Genomic DNA, 19190 nt, shown 5'->3' with positions numbered 1-19190 from the left:
CTAGGTGTGTTTAGCTACCTGTTCTTTAGAGAGGCTCTCTGGGCCCTGAGGTAGCAGTAGGCTAGGCTAGGTGTGTTTAGCTACCTGTTCTTTAGAGGCTCTCCCAGCTCTCTGGGCCCTAAGGAAGCAGTAGGCTAGGCTAGGTGTGTTTAGCTACCTGTCCTTTAGAGAGGCTCTCCCAGCTCTCTGGGCCCTGAGGTAGCAGTGAGTGGAGCAGTTCAGTTCTCTCCCTGAGGGGGGGCAACAGCAGAGATGCTCCGATGGACAGAGTGTTCATCACCGCCTGGGGAACACACACAACACAACACAGTGATAGTTCAGCACGGGCTGGGGACCTCTGGGATATATACAACAGAACATAGTAGACTGAATGCCTGCAAACAATTGCATTAGTAGTTCTAATGAGTCTATTGAAAAGCTTAGAATATTTACTACCATTTTAGTTACTTCTTTCACAAATCTAGCTATGGTGTCTTTATTAAGATAAGCTCGATATGGTGACATTGATCGTGTCTGTTGTACCTGTTGTATGGATTCAGGTACACTGGAGTCTATGAGCCTGAAGAGCAGGTTTCGGAGGGGCCTCCCTTGGGCCCCTAGTACTGTGGCCCCTGTGCCCCCAGCATGGGCTAGAGAGAGGTGTATGGACAGCAGCTTCATACACAGCAAGACAAACTGGTGGTGCTCCCTGAGAGAGAGAGACAGAGAGAGAGAAAGATAGAAAGAGAAGAGAGAGGCAGAGGGAGGGGAGAGAGAGAGAGGAGAGAGAGAGCAAGAGATAGTGAGTCTCAGTAACTGTCCTTCAGATGAGGCCATATGTCCTCCAGCTTCACTACATGCCTCGACTTGTGCCAAGTTTCCCCTTGAATAGAGGGAGGGAGCGAGGAAGAGACAGAGGGAGCGTTCATAACCATATAAAATGATCACTCCTCTCAGGAGAGGCATTTGTGCTAATGTTGTGTTGGTAAGATCATTGGCCCTGTTATCTCGAAAGTGATTACAGTAAGACAAGGTATAAATGCTTACTCTGTTTTGACATACACAAGTAGGATTGTTGACCACTGCAGGAATTGAACCCATGACCTTGGTCTTACTAGAGTCACGCTCTTACTAACAGGGGGCATGTTCAACCTCTTCGGAGAGGAAAGGGATATGTTGTTCAACCTCTTGGAGAGGAAAGGGATATGTTGTTTAAAACCTCTTGGAGAGGAAGGGGATATGTTGTTCAACCTCTTGGAGAGGAAAGGGATATGTTGTTCAACCTCTTGGAGAGGAAGGGGATATGTTGTTCAACCTCTTGGAGAGGAAAGGGATATGTTGTTCAACCTCTTGGAGAGGAAGGGGATATGTTGTTTAACCTCTTGGAGAGGAAGGGGATATGTTGTTCAACCTCTTGGAGAGGAAAGGGATATGTTGTTCAACCTCTTGGAGAGGAAGGGGATATGTTGTTCAACCTCTTGGAGAGGAAAGGGATATGTTGTTCAACCTCTTGGAGAGGAAGGGGATATGTTGTTTAACCTCTTGGAGAGGAAGGGGATATGTTGTTCAACCTCTTGGAGAGGAAAGGGATATGTTGTTTAACCTCTTGGAGAGGAAAGGGATATGTTGTTCAACCTCTTGGAGGGGAAGGGGGCATGTGGTTTTACCTCTTGGAGGGGAAGGGGGCATGTTGTTTAACCTCTTGGAGGGGAAGGGGGCATGTTGTTCAACATCTTGGAGAGGAAGGGGATATGTTGTTCAACCTCTTGGAGAGGAAGGGGATATGTTGTTCAATCTCTTGGAGAGGAAAGGGATATGTTGTTCAACCTCTTGGAGGGAAGGGGATATGTTGTTCAACCTCTTCGGAGAGGAAAGGGATATGTTGTTCAACCTCTTGGAGAGGAAGGGGATATGTTGTTTAACCTCTTGGAGAGGAAGGGGATATGTTGTTCAACCTCTTGGAGAGGAAAGGGATATGTTGTTCAACCTCTTGGAGAGGAAAGGGATATGTTGTTCAACCTCTTGGAGAGGAAGGGGGCATGTGGTTTACCTCTTGGAAGGGATGAGTGCAGGGGGCATGTTGTACCTCTTGGAGGGGGTGGGTGTAGGGGGCATGTTGTTTTACCTCCTGGAAGGGATGAGTGCAGGGGGCATGTTGTTTTACCTCCTGGAAGGGATGAGTGCAGGGGGAATGTTGTTTTACCTCCTGGAAGGGATGGGTGCAGGGGGCATGTTGTTTTACCTCCTGGAAGGGATGAGTGCAGGGGGCATGTTGTTTTACCTCCTGGAAGGGATGAGTGCAGGGGGCATGTTGTTTTACCTCCTGGAGGGGATGAGTGCAGGGGGCATGTTGTACCTCTTGGAGGGGATGGGTGCAGGGGGCATGTTGTTTTACCTCCTGGAGGGGATGAGTGCAGGGGGCATGTTGTACCTCTTGGAGGGGATGAGTGCAGGGGGCATGTTGTACCTCTTGGAGGGGATGAGTGCAGGGGGCATGTTGTACCTCTTGGAGGGGATGAGTGCAGGAGGCATGTTGTTTTACCTCCTGGAAGGGAAGGGTGCAGGGGGCATTTCTCCTCCTATCCCGTCACAGTATCTCTCCAGGAAACTACGAAGGTAGGTAAAGGTGCTCTCCTCCAGGTCCACACAGAACGGTCTATGCCATGCCACCAACTGCCTGTCCAGCCCAGGAGAAAATAAAAAATTAAAATAAGTAAATAAATAATGAAACAAGCAACCTGCCTGTCCAGGAATAACTCATTTTTATAAACAAATCAATGAATAATGCAATGCCTGAGCTGCAAGATGAGATCAGAAGAACACAGATACAAGAGGACAAATAGCTGTCAGACGAAATATCTTTTTTTTGTTTTTTTCATCCATCAAACAAGGATAGAATGTGGCTTTGAATACATATAGCTAGCTTGACTGTTTTCAATTCAAACGGTTACTCTTTCTGGGTAGTGTTCAGGAGGCATCACTGGCTTTGAATACATATAGCTAGCTTGACTGTTTTCAATTCAAACGGTTACTCTTTCTGGGTAGTGTTCAGGAGGCATCACTGGCTTTGAATACATATAGCTAGCTTGACTGTTTTCAATTCAAACGGTTACTCTTTCTGGGTAGTGTTCAGGAGGCATCACTGGCTTTGAATACATATAGCTACCTTGACTGTTTTCAATTCAAACGGTTACTCTTTCTGGGTAGTGTTCAGGAGGCATCACTGGCTTTGAATACATATAGCTAGCTTGACTGTTTTCAATTCAAACGGTTACTCTTTCTGGGTAGTGTTCAGGAGGCACCACTGGCTTTGAATACATATAGCTAGCATGACTGTTTTCAATTCAAACGGTTACTCTTTCTGGGTAGTGTTCAAGAGGCACCACTGGCTTTGAATACATATAGCTAGCATGACTGTTTTCAATTCAAACGGTTACTCTTTCTGGGTAGTGTTCAGGAGGCATCACTGGCTTTGAATACATATAGCTAGCATGACTGTTTTCAATTCAAACGGTTACTCTTTCTGGGTAGTGTTCAGGAGGCATCACTGGCTTTGAATACATATAGCTAGCATGACTGTTTTCAATTCAAACGGTTACTCTATCTGGGTAGTGTTCAGGAGGCATCACTGGCTTTGAATACATATAGCTAGCTTGACTGTTTTCAATTCAAACGGTTACTCTTTCTGGGTAGTGTTCAGGAGGCATCACTGGCTTTGAATACATATAGCTAGCTTGACTGTTTTCAATTCAAACGGTTACTCTTTCTGGGTAGTGTTCAGGAGGCATCACTGGCTTTGAATACATATAGCTAGCTTGACTGTTTTCAATTCAAACGGTTACTCTTTCTGGGTAGTGTTCAGGAGGCACCACTGGCTTTGAATACATATAGCTAGCATGACTGTTTTCAATTCAAACGGTTACTCTTTCTGGGTAGTGTTCAGGAGGCACCACTGGCTTTGAATACATATAGCTAGCATGACTGTTTTCAATTCAAACGGTTACTCTTTCTGGGTAGTGTTCAGGAGGCACCACTGGCTTTGAATACATATAGCTAGCATGACTGTTTTCAATTCAAACGGTTACTCTTTCTGGGTAGTGTTCAGGAGGCATCACTGGCTTTGAATACATATAGCTAGCATGACTGTTTTCAATTCAAACGGTTACTCTTTCTGGGTAGTGTTCAGGAGGCATCACTGGCTTTGAATACATATAGCTAGCATGACTGTTTTCAATTCAAACGGTTACTCTTTCTGGGTAGTGTTCAGGAGGCACCACTGGCTTTGAATACATATAGCTAGCATGACTGTTTTCAATTCAAACGGTTACTCTTTCTGGGTAGTGTTCAGGAGGCATCACTGGCTTTGAATACATATAGCTAGCATGACTGTTTTCAATTCAAACGGTTACTCTTTCTGGGTAGTGTTCAGGAGGCATCACTGGCTTTGAATACATATAGCTAGCATGACTGTTTTCAATTCAAACGGTTACTCTTTCTGGGTAGTGTTCAGGAGGCATCACTGGCTTTGAATACATATAGCTAGCATGACTGTTTTCAATTCAAACGGTTACTCTTTCTGGGTAGTGTTCAGGAGGCATCACTGGCTTTGAATACATAGAGCTAGCATGACTGTTTTCAATTCAAACGGTTACTCTTTCTGGGTAGTGTTCAGGAGGCATCACTGGCTTTGAATACATATAGCTAGCTTGACTGTTTTCAATTCAAACGGTTACTCTTTCTGGGTAGTGTTCAGGAGGCATCACTGGCTTTGAATACATAAAGCTAGCTTGACTGTTTTCAATTCAAAGGTTACTCTTTCTGTGTAGTGTTCAGGAGGCATCACTGGCTTTGAATATATATAGCTAGCTTGACTGTTTTCAATTCAAACGGTTACTCTTTCTGGGTAGTGTTCAGGAGGCATCACTGGCTTTGAATACATATAGCTAAATTGACTGTTTTCAATTCAAACGGTTACTCTTTCTGGGTAGTGTTCAGGAGGCATCACTGGCTTTGAATACATATAGCTAGCTTGACTGTTTTCAATTCAAACGGTTACTCTTTCTGGGTAGTGTTCAGGAGGCATCACTGGCTTTGAATACATATAGCTAGCTTGACTGTTTTCAATTCAAACGGTTACTCTTTCTGGGTAGTGTTCAGGAGGCACCACTGGCTTTGAATACATATAGCTAGCATGACTGTTTTCAATTCAAACGGTTACTCTTTCTGGGTAGTGTTCAGGAGGCACCACTGGCTTTGAATACATATAGCTAGCATGACTGTTTTCAATTCAAACGGTTACTCTTTCTGGGTAGTGTTCAGGAGGCATCACTGGCTTTGAATACATATAGCTAGCATGACTGTTTTCAATTCAAACGGTTACTCTATCTGGGTAGTGTTCAGGAGGCATCACTGGCTTTGAATACATATAGCTAGCTTGACTGTTTTCAATTCAAACGGTTACTCTTTCTGGGTAGTGTTCAGGAGGCATCACTGGCTTTGAATACATATAGCTAGCTTGACTGTTTTCAATTCAAACGGTTACTCTTTCTGGGTAGTGTTCAGGAGGCATCACTGGCTTTGAATACATATAGCTAGCTTGACTGTTTTCAATTCAAACGGTTACTCTTTCTGGGTAGTGTTCAGGAGGCATCACTGGCTTTGAATACATATAGCTAGCTTGACTGTTTTCAATTCAAACGGTTACTCTTTCTGGGTAGTGTTCAGGAGGCACCACTGGCTTTGAATACATATAGCTAGCATGACTGTTTTCAATTCAAACGGTTACTCTTTCTGGGTAGTGTTCAGGAGGCATCACTGGCTTTGAATACATATAGCTAGCATGACTGTTTTCAATTCAAACGGTTACTCTTTCTGGGTACTGTTCAGGAGGCATCACTGGCTTTGAATACATATAGCTAGCATGACTGTTTTCAATTCAAACGGTTACTCTTTCTGGGTAGTGTTCAGGAGGCATCACTGGCTTTGAATACATATAGCTAGCTTGACAGTTTTCAATTCAAACGGTTACTCTTTCTGGGTAGTGTTCAGGAGGCATCACTGGCTTTGAATACATATAGCTAGCTTGACTGTTTTCAATTCAAACGGTTACTCTTTCTGGGTAGTGTTCAGGAGGCACCACTGGCTTTGAATACATATAGCTAGCATGACTGTTTTCAATTCAAACGGTTACTCTTTCTGGGTAGTGTTCAGGAGGCATCACTGGCTTTGAATACATATAGCTAGCATGACTGTTTTCAATTCAAACGGTTACTCTTTCTGGGTACTGTTCAGGAGGCATCACTGGCTTTGAATACATATAGCTAGCATGACTGTTTTCAATTCAAACGGTTACTCTTTCTGGGTAGTGTTCAGGAGGCATCACTGGCTTTGAATACATATAGCTAGCTTGACAGTTTTCAATTCAAACGGTTACTCTTTCTGGGTAGTGTTCAGGAGGCATCACTGGCTTTGAATACATATAGCTAGCTTGACTGTTTTCAATTCAAACGGTTACTCTTTCTGGGTAGTGTTCAGGAGGCATCACTGGCTTTGAATACATATAGCTAGCTTGACTGTTTTCAATTCAAACGGTTACTCTTTCTGGGTAGTGTTCAGGAGGCACCACTGGCTTTGCATACATATAGCTAGCTTGACTGTTTTCAATTCAAACGGTTACTCTTTCTGGGTAGTGTTCAGGAGGCATCACTGGCTTTGAATACATATAGCTAGCTTGACTGTTTTCAATTCAAACGGTTACTCTTTCTGGGTAGTGTTCAGGAGGCACCACTGGAAGAGAAAACGCTGAAACAGGGAGGTAAAAACCCATTTGAACTTGTCCAATAAATACTTGTTTTCCAAATGAACAAAGACCCCGAGGTCCTCCGTCATACCTGTCGGTGGGGACAGCGGTCCAGGCCAGGCTGTGGGAAGTGCCAGCGGTGATCTGCTGGATTGACACTCCTTCTAGACCAATCACTTTCTTCGGCTTGGTGACGGGTGTAGAGGTGTGTCCCTGGCCACACTGCCCCATGGCATTGTTCCCCCAAGCATACACCTCATTTTCTGACAGGAGGAAGGGAAAAGAAGAATGTGCATGTGTCCAATTTTTCAATGTCTTCAAGTCACGTTTATGTTATTACAAGTAGCCGAAAAAGTCATGCGTTTTGCTAAACACTTTAATGTCAGGAGGCTTTAAAATGTGATATAATTCAGCAATAAGGCACGAGGGGGTGTGGTATATGGTCAATATACCACGGCTAAGGGCTGTTCTTAATCACGACGCAACGCGGAGTGCCTGGATAAAGCCATTAGCCGTGGTATATTAGGCATATACCACAAACCACCAAGGTGCCTTATTGCTATTATAAACTGGTTACCAACGTAATTTGTCATACCCGTGGTATACGGTCTGATATATCACGGCTGTCAGACCAATCAGCATTCAGAGCTCGACCCATCCAGTTAATCATAAAGTTTATAATGTGTTATTGTCGGTATTTACTGTATCCGTATGACGAGGAGGACGGATGGTAGGCTAAACGGTTTCATTGTAGACTCATGAAGAACTTTCACAAACATGGCCACCTGTTAGTCTCTCACCATGAGACAGAGCCAGACAGTGGCTGTCCCCACAGGAAATATCAATAATCTTGGTCACACTGAGCTCTTCGATGAACCTGGGTCTCAGAGATGTGGTTTCAGAGGAACCACAGCCCAAACATGAACCACAGCCCCACGCAAATACCTGAGAGGGAACAATGAGATCAGGGTTCAGGAACAGTAGACAAAATGACAGAGGGAACAATGAGATCAGGGTTCAGGAACAGTAGACAAAATGACTGAGAGGGAACAATGAGGTCAGGGTTCAGGAACAGTAGACAAAATGACTGAGAGGGAACAATGAGATCAGGGTTCAGGAACAGTAGACAAAATGACTGAGAGGGAACAATGAGGTCAGGGTTCAGGAACAATAGACAAAATGACAGAGGGAACAATGAGATCACGGTTCAGGAACAGTAGACAAAATGACTATGAGGCCTTTAGCTGTGATTTTGCATGAGAAAATAAGACCGAATGTGTTCATGTAAAAATGTATGTTAATATTTTACCTAACACAGTGTTTATTTAGCTGGTTTAAAGCTGACATACTGTAGCAGGATGAGCAGATATCACATGAACTAGGGGGGCGTTGAGTGAGCAGTACTGTACCTGTCCAGCAGAGGTCAGAGCCAGAGATGACTGGCTCCCGGCACACACCTTCCTGATGATGAACCCATGCAGTGCTTCGATCACCTTGGGCCGGTACACACGGTTAGTGTCTCCGTGACCCAGTTTACCTGCCACACAAATACAGCAAAATCAGCTACCCTGAACAGGGTGGTAGCCTGGTCCCAGATCAGTTTGTGGTTGTTGCCAACTCCGTTGCAGATTGTTGCTTGGCACGACAATTTCAGACTGGCGCCCAGACTAACCATGACCATAGCTACTGTAAAACAGACGGTGTGAAATGGAGGAAGGGAGAATGCGTGATAAGAGTATTTTAATAATGTGTCCTGTTAGTGTCTGGTATTTAGAGGAGAGATTAAGTGAAATGTCATATACTGTATAAGTGATTGGACCAGCCCAGGGACATTATCAGCTCTGTCTCAACTGTTCATCTCCCCCTCCAAAGGACATTATCGTCTCCGACAACGATGAGACAGCCTATAGGGAGGAGGTCAGAGACCTGGCAGTGTGGTGACAGGACAACAACCTCTCCCTCAACATGATCAAGATAAAGGAGAAAGAGGACCGAGCACGCCCCCATTCTCATTGACGGGGCTGTAGTGGAGCAGGTTGAGAGCTTCAAGTTCCTTGGTGTCCACATCAACAACAAACTAACATGGTCCAAGCACACCAAGTCAGTCATGAAGAGGGCACGACAAAACCTATTCCCCCTCAGGAGACTGAAAATATTTGGCATGGGTCCTCGAGTGCATCCTGACTGATTGCATCACTGCCTGGTATGGCAACTGCTCGGCCTCCAACCGTAAAGCACTACAGAGAGTAGTGTGTACGGCCCAGTACATCACTGGGGCCAAGCTTCCTGCCATCCAGGACCTCTATACCAGGCGGTGTCAGAGGAAGGCCCTGTCTAGGTCCATGAGGCTTCTAAACAGCTTCAACCCCCTAGCCAGGAGACTCCTGAACTCCTGACATCTATGCATAGTCACTTTAATTAACTCTACCTACATGTACATACTACCTCAACTAACCGGTGCCCCTGCACATTGACTCTGTACCGGCACCCCACTGTATATCTTGTTATTTTTTAATAATTTGTTAATTACTTGTTACTTTTATCTCTTATTCTTATCCGTATTTTTATAAACTGCACTGTTGGTTAAGGGCTTGTAAGTCAGCATTTCACAGGTCTACTACACCGGTTGTATTCGGCGCATGTGACTAATCAAATTTGATTTGAATCAAACCGTCATCATCTCTGTATCATACTGTCATCTCCGTCGCCAAAGAACATTATCATCTCTGTATCATACTGTCATCTCCCTCGCCAAAGAACATTATCATCTCTGTATCATACTGTCATCTCCCTCGCCAAAGAACATTATCATCTCTGTATCATACTGTCATCTCCCTCGCCAAAGAACATTATCATCTCTATATCATACTGTCATCTCCCTCGCCAAAGAACATTATCATCTCTGTATCATACTGTCATCTCCCTCGCCAAAGAACATTATCATCTCTGTATCATACTGTCATCTCCCTTGCCAAGATCATTATCATCTATGTATCATACTGTCATCTCCCTCGCCAAAGAACATTATCATCTCTGTATCAAACTGTTATCTCCCCCTCAGAGAACCATTGTCATCTCCGTATCATACCGTTATCTCCCCCTCAGAAGGATATTACCATCGCTGTATCAAACCGTTATCTCCCCCTCAGAGAACCATTGTCAGCTCCGTATCATACCATTATTTTCCCCTCAGAAGGACATTACCCCCCCTCCCCCCGAATTACATCATCATCTCTGTATCATACCGTTATCTCCCCCTCCGAAAGACCACACCATGCGTCCGTCCTGAGCCACAGCCATGGTGTGAGAGCTACCGCAGGCCGCCTGACCCACTCCACTGATATCCTTCACCAGCGTAGGCACGTTACGACTATGGCTGTCACTGTGGCCTGGAGAGACAGAGAAACATTGTCATGACTGTGGCTGTCACTGTGGCCTAGAGAGACAGAGGGAAAGACTGTCATGACTGTGGCCTGGAGAGACAGAGGGAAAGACTGCCATGACTGTGGCCTGGAGAGACAGAGGGAAAGATGGTCATCGTCCATCGTCACTTTTACTTGTCTGATAATAAGCAGTTTTCAAATACATCTAGAAATCACTGAAAGTTGCTCTGTCTGATGATGATATATGAATTGGCTTGCAGTGTCAATTCCATACAACGTTTGAAATGAAGGTTTGAAATGAAAAATGACAGGAACTCTACCCAGTCTGCCGAAGTCACCTTCTCCCCAGGTGTACAGCTCTCCATCGTTGGTTACAGCAGCACTATGTCTGTAGCCAGCAGAGACACACACCACAACCTGAAAGTAGAAAACATTGACGAATCATATGAAAAGTGGGCAGTAGTTTTATTTTTATTTTATTTAATCTTTATTTAACCAGGTAGGCTAGTTGAGAACAAGTTCTCATTTACAACTGTGACCTGGCCAAGATAAAACAAAGCAGTGTGACACAGACAACAACACAGAGTTACACATGGAATAAACAATAAACAAGCCAATAACACAAACAAGTCAATGACACAGTAGAGAAAACAAAGTCTATTTACAATGTGTGAAAAAGGCATGAGGAGGTAGGCAATAAATAGGCCATAGGAGCGAATAATTACAATTTAGCAGATTAACACTGGAGTGATAAATGAGCAGATGATGATGTGCAAGTAGAGATACCGGTGTGCAAAAGAGCAGAAAATTAAATAAAAACTATATGGGGATGAGGTAGGTAGATTGGGTGGGCTATTTACAGATGGACTATGTACAGCTGCAGTGAATGGTTAGCTGCTCAGATAGTTGATGTTTAAAGTTGGTGAGGGAAATAAAAGTCTCCAACTTCGGCGATTTTTGCAATTCGTTCCAGTCATTGGCAGCAGAGAACTGTCAGGAAAGGCGGCCATAGTCAGTTTTACTAGGGTAAGTTTGGCGGCGTCAGTGAAGGTACGTGGTACGTCTTGTACCTCTAGACCACGCTGTGACGTCTTGTACCTCTAGACCACGCTGTGACGTCTTGTACCTCTAGACCACGCTGTGACGTCTTGTACCTCTAGACCACGCTGTGACGTCTTGTACCTCTAGACCACGCTGTGACGTCTTGTACCTCTAGACCACGCTGTGACGTCTTGTACCTCTAGACCACGCTGTGACGTCTTGTACCTCTAGACCACGCTGTGACGTCTTGTACCTCTAGACCACGCTGTGACGTCTCGTACCTCTAGACCACGCTGTGACGTCTCGTACCTCTAGACCACGCTGTGACGTCTCGTACCTCTAGACCACGCTGTGACGTCTTGTACCTCTAGACCACGCTGTGACGTCTCGTACCTCTAGACCACGCTGTGACGTCTCGTACCTCTAGACCACGCTGTGACGTCTCGTACCTCTAGACCACGCTGTGACGTCTCGTACCTCTAGACCACGCTGTGACGTCTCGTACCTCTAGACCACGCTGTGACGTCTCGTACCTCTAGACCACGCTGTGACGTCTCGTACCTCTAGACCACGCTGTGACGTCTTGTACCTCTAGACTACATCCACCCTAAAACACAATGAGCACGGGTTAGTCTCCATTGCATGCTTACTTTGCCCAGCAGAGGTCCTTGTATTATCTTGGGGTATTTCTGAGTGGCACTGTTTCCATGTCCCAACTTCCCATAGTCTCCGTCGCCCCAACTGAAGACCTCTCCCTCCCCCGTGACAGCCAGGGTGTGGCCATCAGAGCCCTTGGACGAGGAAACCTAAAGCACAAAACAGGACAGCACGACAAACAGTTCAAATCAGCAGGTGGCCTATCGCCTCTGACCACAGACCATCCACAGTCACGTTCTGTACATTTACCAACTATTCTACATGTTGAATCTCCGGAGTTCGTCGACACCCAACAGGTGATCTACTGCACAGGTGAGTCTTTTACCTTACACATGTTCCTCGGGGGCTCCAGGGCCAGCTTCTTGGGCATGGACTGGTTGTTGGAGTCCCCCAGACCCAGCCGGCCATAGCTGCCCTTCCCACAAGCCTTCACTGAGCCGTCCGCGGACACAGAGAACGTGCAGTACTGTCCCGCTTCAATCTAGAACGGAGGAAAGAGGAAGTGGAAAGAGAAAACATGTCATTCAACAGAACTAATCATCTCAAACTGGACATGACATTTATGACATTATTTCTGATTCAGTCAAATGCATTTAGCTGCAAGTAATCAACTTATTGTCCTGTTTCCGTGAGCTGATCAAAGAGACAGATAAAGCTGTGTTTTTAATATACGCTTTGGTAAGTGTATACTATAACTCGGAGATGACAGAACAGATTGCGGTCCATTATGTCAGACAGATGCCCGATTCACATTAGAGAGCCCACCTGAACCGTACTGTGCAGTGCTGGCTCAAATATTTGCTTTTTCACATTGTCCTTTCCAGCAAAGTTCCAGTAACTATGGTGGATTCATAGCCAGGCTAGCCCAGTACAGCTCGGCTTGATGTTATTTGGCCCTACAGTGTGAAAGAGGCTCGACAGGGTTGTAGAGTACCATTTGAGCGTCGCTGAAGCCCTGTGCCAGTTTGGGCTGTAGGATCTTCTCCAAGGTGCCCTCAGCCAGCTGGTGAGAGCTGTTGCTGCCCCACACATACACCATGACAGCATCGTTCTCCACTCCACCAGGGGTGGCCGAGCCCGCGCTGCACGAACACAAGCAGTTGGACGCCAGGTTACAGATCTGATGGGGAAAGGAAGGACATTTACATACAGTGCTGCAGTGTCTTTAATCTGTCAATCGTAAACTGGAAGTCACAGATAAACCGTCTGTCTTGCTTGATGTAAAATATTTAGTAAGTGTTACTGTATGTTTGTCTTTCGATCCGTATCCTACAGTATAACTGACAGAAATAATAAGCCCTCAGGGGTTGAATGAAGGTCACTGAACCATACAATACTGCCATAGCTTTACACTGTCAGTCATCATTCAGATCCAGAACTAGAAAACACAGATATTCCTAATTGCTTTAGTCCAACCAACCTCTTCAAACAGGCAGAGAGCAACGTGGGAGAGACTGCAGAGTCCATCTGCATCCTTCTTCAGGGCCTGAGAATTGAGAGAGTCTCCACGGAAACCCTAAGGGAATAAGAACAGAACATTAGAGGGTACTGTTCCAGGACACTAACAGAACATTAGAGGGTACTGTTCCAGGACACTGACAGAACATTAGAGGGTACTGTTCCAGGACACTGACAGAACATTAGAAGGTACTGTTCCAGGACACTGACAGAACATTAGAGGGTACTGTTCCAGGACACTGACAGATCATTAGAGGGTACTGTTCCAGGACACTGACAGAACATTAGAGGGTACTGTTCTAGGACACTGACAGAACATTAGAGGGTACTGTTCCAGGACAATTGAGCCCATTTGGCTCGAAGGACAATGACAAAGAGGTACAGGTACTGTTTTACTACAAAGAGAAGCCTTAACAGTTCACAACTGACATCCTTCAGTTACCACTTCTCATAGCCTTCCGCCAATTATAGAAAACACACTAAAACAATACCACAGAAATAATATCTCAATACCAGTCTGTTGGGAAGACCATAAAACAATACCACAGAAATAATATCTCAATACCAGTCTGTTGGGAAGACCATAAAACAATAACCACAGAAATAATATCTCAATTCCAGTCTGTTGGGAAGACCATAAAACAATAACCACAGAAATAATATCTCAATACCAGTCTGTTGAGAACACCATAAAACAATAACCACAGAAATAATATCTCAATACCAGTCTGTTGGGAAGACCATAAAACAATACCACAGAAATAATATCTCAATACCAGTCTGTTGAGAACACCATAAAACAATAACCACAGAAATAATATCTCAATACCAGTCTGTTGAGAACACCATAAAACAATAACCACAGAAATAATATCTCAATTCCAGTCTGTTGGGACATTACCACCCTGTCATATACATCTACATTTCGAGATCCACGTGAAAAGTTGCTGGTGGAGTTCTTTATCACCCAGAAGATAAAAGCTTTCTGTGGAACATTTCCTACTGATTAAGTGACTAGTAAATCAAGTGGACACACAGCCAGACGAGGCAGCACCACCACACTGAGGAATGGCCCAGGCTTTTAGCTCCAGGCATCAGGCCAGGATACACAGTCAAATGAAAAAAAGTAAATATGATTTACAACGAGGGGACATGTTATGCCGCCACTCGCTGCATTAGTACCCTCTCCACAATAGACACACTGAGTGTACAAAACATTAAGAACACCTGCTCTTTCCATGACAGAGACAGACCAGGTGAATCCAGGTGAAAGCTGTGATTCCTTATGGATGTCACTTGTTAAATCCTTATTTTTAAATGGATTAAGTCGTTTTTTTTCCTAAACAATCTACACATAATTCCCCATAATGGCATATGGGGTAGTTTTTGCAAATGTATTACAAATACAAAACAAATATTAAATTTACATAAGTATTCAGACCCTTTACTCAGTACTTTGTTGAAGCACATTTGGCAGTGACTATAGCCTCGAGTCTTCTTGGGTGTGACGCTACAAGCTTGGCACGCCTGTATTTTGTGAGATTCTCCCATTCTTCTCTGCAGATCCTCTCAAGCTGTGTCAGATTGGATGGGGAGAGTTGCTGCAAAGCTATTTTCAGGTTTCACCAGAGATGTTCGATCGGGATCAAATCTGGGCTCATGCTGGGCCACTCAAGGACATTCAGAGACTTGGCCCGAAGCCACTCCTGCGTTTTCTTGGCTGTGTGCTTAGGGTCGTTGTCCTATTGGAAGGTGAACCGTCGCCCCAGTCTGAGGTCCTGAGCGCTCTGGAGCAAGTTTTCATCAAGGATCTCTCTATACTTTGCTCTGTTCATCTTTCCCTCGACCCTGACTAGTCTCCCAGTCTCTGCGGCTGAAAAACATCCCCACAGCATGATGCAGCCAGAGAATCTTGTTTCTCATTGTCAGAGTCCTTTAGGTGCCTTTTGGCAAACTCCAAGCGGGCTGTCATGTCTTTTACTGAGGAACGGCTTCCGTCTGGCCACTCTACCATAAAGGCCTGATTGGTGGAGTGCTGCAGAGATGGCAGTCCTTCTGGAAGGTTCTCCCATCTTTAAAAAGGACCTCTAGAGCTCTGTCATAGTGACCATCAGGTTCTTGGTCACCTTCCTGACCAAGGCCTTCTCTCCCGATTGCTCAGTTTGGCCGGGCAGCCAGCTCTTAAATTCGTGTTATTGGGGACATTCAAGGCTGCAGGAATGTGTTGGTACTAGAGGTCGACCGATTAATCGGAATGGCTGATTAATTAGGTCTGACAATCGGAAATCGGTATTTTTGGGCGCCGATTTTTTTTATACCTTTATTTAACTAGGCAAGTCAGTTCATTTAGAACACATTCTTATTTTCAATGACGGTCTAGGAACGGTTGGTTAACTGCCTCGTTCAGGGGCAGAATGACAGATTTTCACCTTGTCAGCTCGGGGGATCCAATCTTGTAACTTTACAGTTAACTAGTCCAACGCAATAACGACCTGCCTCTCTCTCGTTGCACTCCACAAGGAGACTACCTGTTACGCGAATGCAGTAAGTAAAGGTAAGTTGCTAGCTAGCATTAAACTTATCTTATAAAAAACAATCAATCATAATCACTAGTTAACTACACATGGTTGATGATATTACTAAATTGTATCTAGCGTCTCCTGTCTTGCATATAATCTGACTGAGCATACAAGCATACAAGTATCTAAGTATCTGACTGAGTGGTGGTAGGCAGAAGCAGGCGCGTAAACATTCATTCAAACAGCACTTTCGTACGTTTTGCCAGCAGCTCTTCGTTGTGCGTTAAGCATTGCGCTGTTTATGACTTCAAGCCGATCAACTGCCGAGATGAGGCTGGTGTAAACGAAGTGAAATGGCTAGCTAGTTAGCGCGCGCTAATAGCGTTTCAAACGTCACTCGCTCTGAGCCTTCTAGTAGTTGTTCCCCTTGCTTTGCATGGGTAACGCTGCTTCGATGGTGGCTGTTGTCGTTGTGTTGCTGGTTCGAGCCCAGGGAGGAGCGAGGAGGGACGGAAGCTATACTGTTACACTGGCAATACTAAAGTGCCTATAAGAACATCCAATAGTCAAAGGTTAATGAAATACAAATGGTATAGAGGGAAATAGTCGTATAATTCCTATAATAACTACAACCTAAAACTTCTTACCTGGGAATATTGAAGACTCATGTTAAAAGGAACCACCAGCTTTCATATGTTCTCATGTTCTGAGCAAGGAACTGAAACGTTAGCTTTCTTACATAGCACATATTGCACTTTGTTTTTGCATTATTTAAACCAAATTGAATGCTTCATTATTTACTTGAGGCTAAATTGATTTTATTGATGTATTACATTAAGTTAAAATAAGTGTTCATTCAGTATTGTTGTAATTGTCATTATTACAAATAAAAACGTTTTTTTTTTTTTATTTTAATTTTTTTTATAAATCGGCCGATTAAATCGGCATCGACTTTTTTGGTCCTCCAATAATCGGTATCGGTATTGAAAAATCATAATCGGTCGACCTCTAGTTGGTACCCTTGCCCAGATCTGTGCCTTGACACAATCCTCCTGTCAGAGCTCTACGGACAATTCATTCGCCCTGGTTTTTGCTCTGACATGCACTGTCAACTGTGGGACTACATACAGACCTGTACCTTTCCAAATCATATCCAATCTATTGAATTTACCACAGGTGGACTCCAACCAAGTTGTAGAAACAACTTCAGGATGATCAACGTAAACAGGATCCACCTGAGCAAAATATTTAGTCTTATAGCAAAAGGTCTGAATAGTTATCGTTTACAAACATTTCTAAAAACCTGTCTAAGCTTTATTATTGGCTATTGTGTGTAGATAGATGAGGATTTTTTTTTTTTAATTTAATACATTTTAGAATACTTTCCGAATGCACTGTATATAAATAATTTACTGATCTCTCTTATAATCGCTCAGGTATAGGACAGACATTTAAAAAATAACGTCATTTTGATTGGATTTTGACTATGTTTTTCTATCTACGAATCTGTTATTCATTGCGTTTCTATTGGCTAATAGCAGTAAGCCAAAATTCAATGTTTGATCAAATTATTATAATATATTTATTTTATTTCATTTTTTTTTCTATCCAGTACCAGTCAAAAGTTTGAACATACCTACTCATGGGTTTTCTTTATTTTTTACTATTCTCTACATTGTAGAATCAATTATATACATTTTTGTTAGATTTGTTCAACACTTTTTTGGTTACTACATGATTCCATATGTATCTGTATGTATGTATTATATACTTATTATTATTATTATTATTATTATTATTAATAATAATAATTCATACTTATGTCATGCAATAAAATGCAAATTAATTACTTAAAAATCATACAATGTGATTTTCTGGAATTTTGTTTTAGATTCCGTCTCTCACAGTTGAAGTGTACCTATGATAAAAAAATTACAGACCTCTACGTGCTTTGTAAGTTGGAAAACCTGCAAAATCGGCAGTGTATCAAATACTTGTTCTCCCCACTGTACCTAAAGGGGCCCTAAAAATACTAAATTAAATCGCTAAATGATCCTTGGGTATGACCATCATAAAATAATTCCATATGTTAGCTTAGTAGAACCCCCCCACCCCCCAGCATTAGACTTTAGGGGTACCAAATGGCCCCCTATTCCCTATATAGTACAATACTTTTGACCAGAGACCCACTCACTATATAGAACACTACTTTTGACCTGAACCCTATTCCCTATATAGTACACGTCTTTTTACCTGAGCCGCTATACCATTTGGGATGCCCCCATAATCTATATAAATAGCAGAACACGATCACTGCTATTATTGATGAAACCCTGAATAGAAAGGAGAAGGTCAAGGTGAGGGAACATACGTACCGAGTATTGCCTCATTTGAAGAAGTGTTTGATAGATGAGGTCATAGCCTACTCCTCCCTCTGACTGTAACTGTTGTGACCCCGTGGAGGTGGAGGAAGTTATAGAGGAAGAGGAGGCGGCCAGAGCCACCTCCACCCACTCCAGCAGGAATCTCAGGGAGCCCCTCTGTACAGCCAGGCCCAGCAGCAGCTCCAGAGCCAGCCTGCGTCCCGCCCGATCTGCCCCTCCACTCCCAGAGCTCACAGAAGTCTTCTTCAGGAAGTCTGCCACCTGAGCCAGGCAGTCCAGCCCCACCGCTGGGATCTTGTTCTCGTTGGCCAGAGAGAGAGGGGGCAGGGAGGCCAGGACTGAGGAAGCGGTAGCCAACACATCGTTACACAGCGCCACTCCGGGGTCCTCACGGGCGTACCGCCAGTTCTGCTGCAGCAGGGCGAAGAGGAGACTCAGTCCTGTCCGTACGCCCATCTCGATCAGAACGTCCGTCCCTGATTTAACTCTGGACCCTCCTCCAGGCAGCCAGGGCTCTGAGGCAGGCTCCATGGCCCCGCTGTCCTGGCTAGTCATGGTCTGAGGGGGAGCAGGAGCCCGGAAGCGGTCGTGGTACTTGCTGTGGAGGGCGTAGTATATCCGCTGGAGGACCACGAGGCGGTGGTGCAGGCCCAGGGCATAGGGGGTCCGGGCCAGCACACGGTGGGCCAGGCAGCGCTGGCTGTGGAGTAACGACGACAGGTACTCCTCCCGCTCCTCAGCAGCACTGGACTCATACTGGAAGTCTGGCAGGCGCGGGCCAATCAAGTCCTGAAATTAAAAACAAACCCTTCAATTGCAACTTATATTCAAGCATTTTGAATATACACCGAGTACACCAAACATTGGGAACACCTTCCTAATACTGAGCCTGGTCCCAGATCAGTCTGTGCTCTTGCCTGCTCCATTGCTGTTATTGTCATGACAATGAGTGACAGAGGGTTTGGCATGA

At 44.4% G+C, this 19190-nt stretch overlaps 1 protein-coding gene across 9 annotated transcripts in view; it reads right to left on the bottom strand.

Moving 5' to 3' along the window:
- The window catches only part of LOC139422690 (probable E3 ubiquitin-protein ligase HERC1), a 111945-nt gene that overhangs the window by 86686 nt on the left and 6069 nt on the right, over positions 1 to 19190 (bottom strand). For all 9 annotated transcript variants that reach the window (XM_071173902.1, XM_071173903.1, XM_071173894.1 and 6 more), the window contains exons 3-15: positions 18212 to 19009; positions 13280 to 13375; positions 12794 to 12979; positions 12185 to 12340; positions 11853 to 12008; positions 10482 to 10578; positions 10024 to 10167; positions 8188 to 8315; positions 7579 to 7723; positions 6870 to 7041; positions 2522 to 2656; positions 523 to 688; positions 158 to 283 (exon numbers count right to left, since the gene is read on the bottom strand). In XM_071173902.1, coding sequence (XP_071030003.1) covers positions 158 to 283; positions 523 to 688; positions 2522 to 2656; positions 6870 to 7041; positions 7579 to 7723; positions 8188 to 8315; positions 10024 to 10167; positions 10482 to 10578; positions 11853 to 12008; positions 12185 to 12340; positions 12794 to 12979; positions 13280 to 13375; positions 18212 to 19009 — 2505 coding nt within the window. The remainder of the gene's footprint in view (positions 1 to 157; positions 284 to 522; positions 689 to 2521; positions 2657 to 6869; positions 7042 to 7578; positions 7724 to 8187; positions 8316 to 10023; positions 10168 to 10481; positions 10579 to 11852; positions 12009 to 12184; positions 12341 to 12793; positions 12980 to 13279; positions 13376 to 18211; positions 19010 to 19190) is intronic.

The sequence above is a fragment of the Oncorhynchus clarkii genome, chromosome 12 (assembly GCF_045791955.1).
Source record: "Oncorhynchus clarkii lewisi isolate Uvic-CL-2024 chromosome 12, UVic_Ocla_1.0, whole genome shotgun sequence".
NCBI lineage: Eukaryota > Metazoa > Chordata > Actinopteri > Salmoniformes > Salmonidae > Oncorhynchus > Oncorhynchus clarkii.
This window is presented reverse-complemented; position numbering and strand designations above follow the sequence as displayed.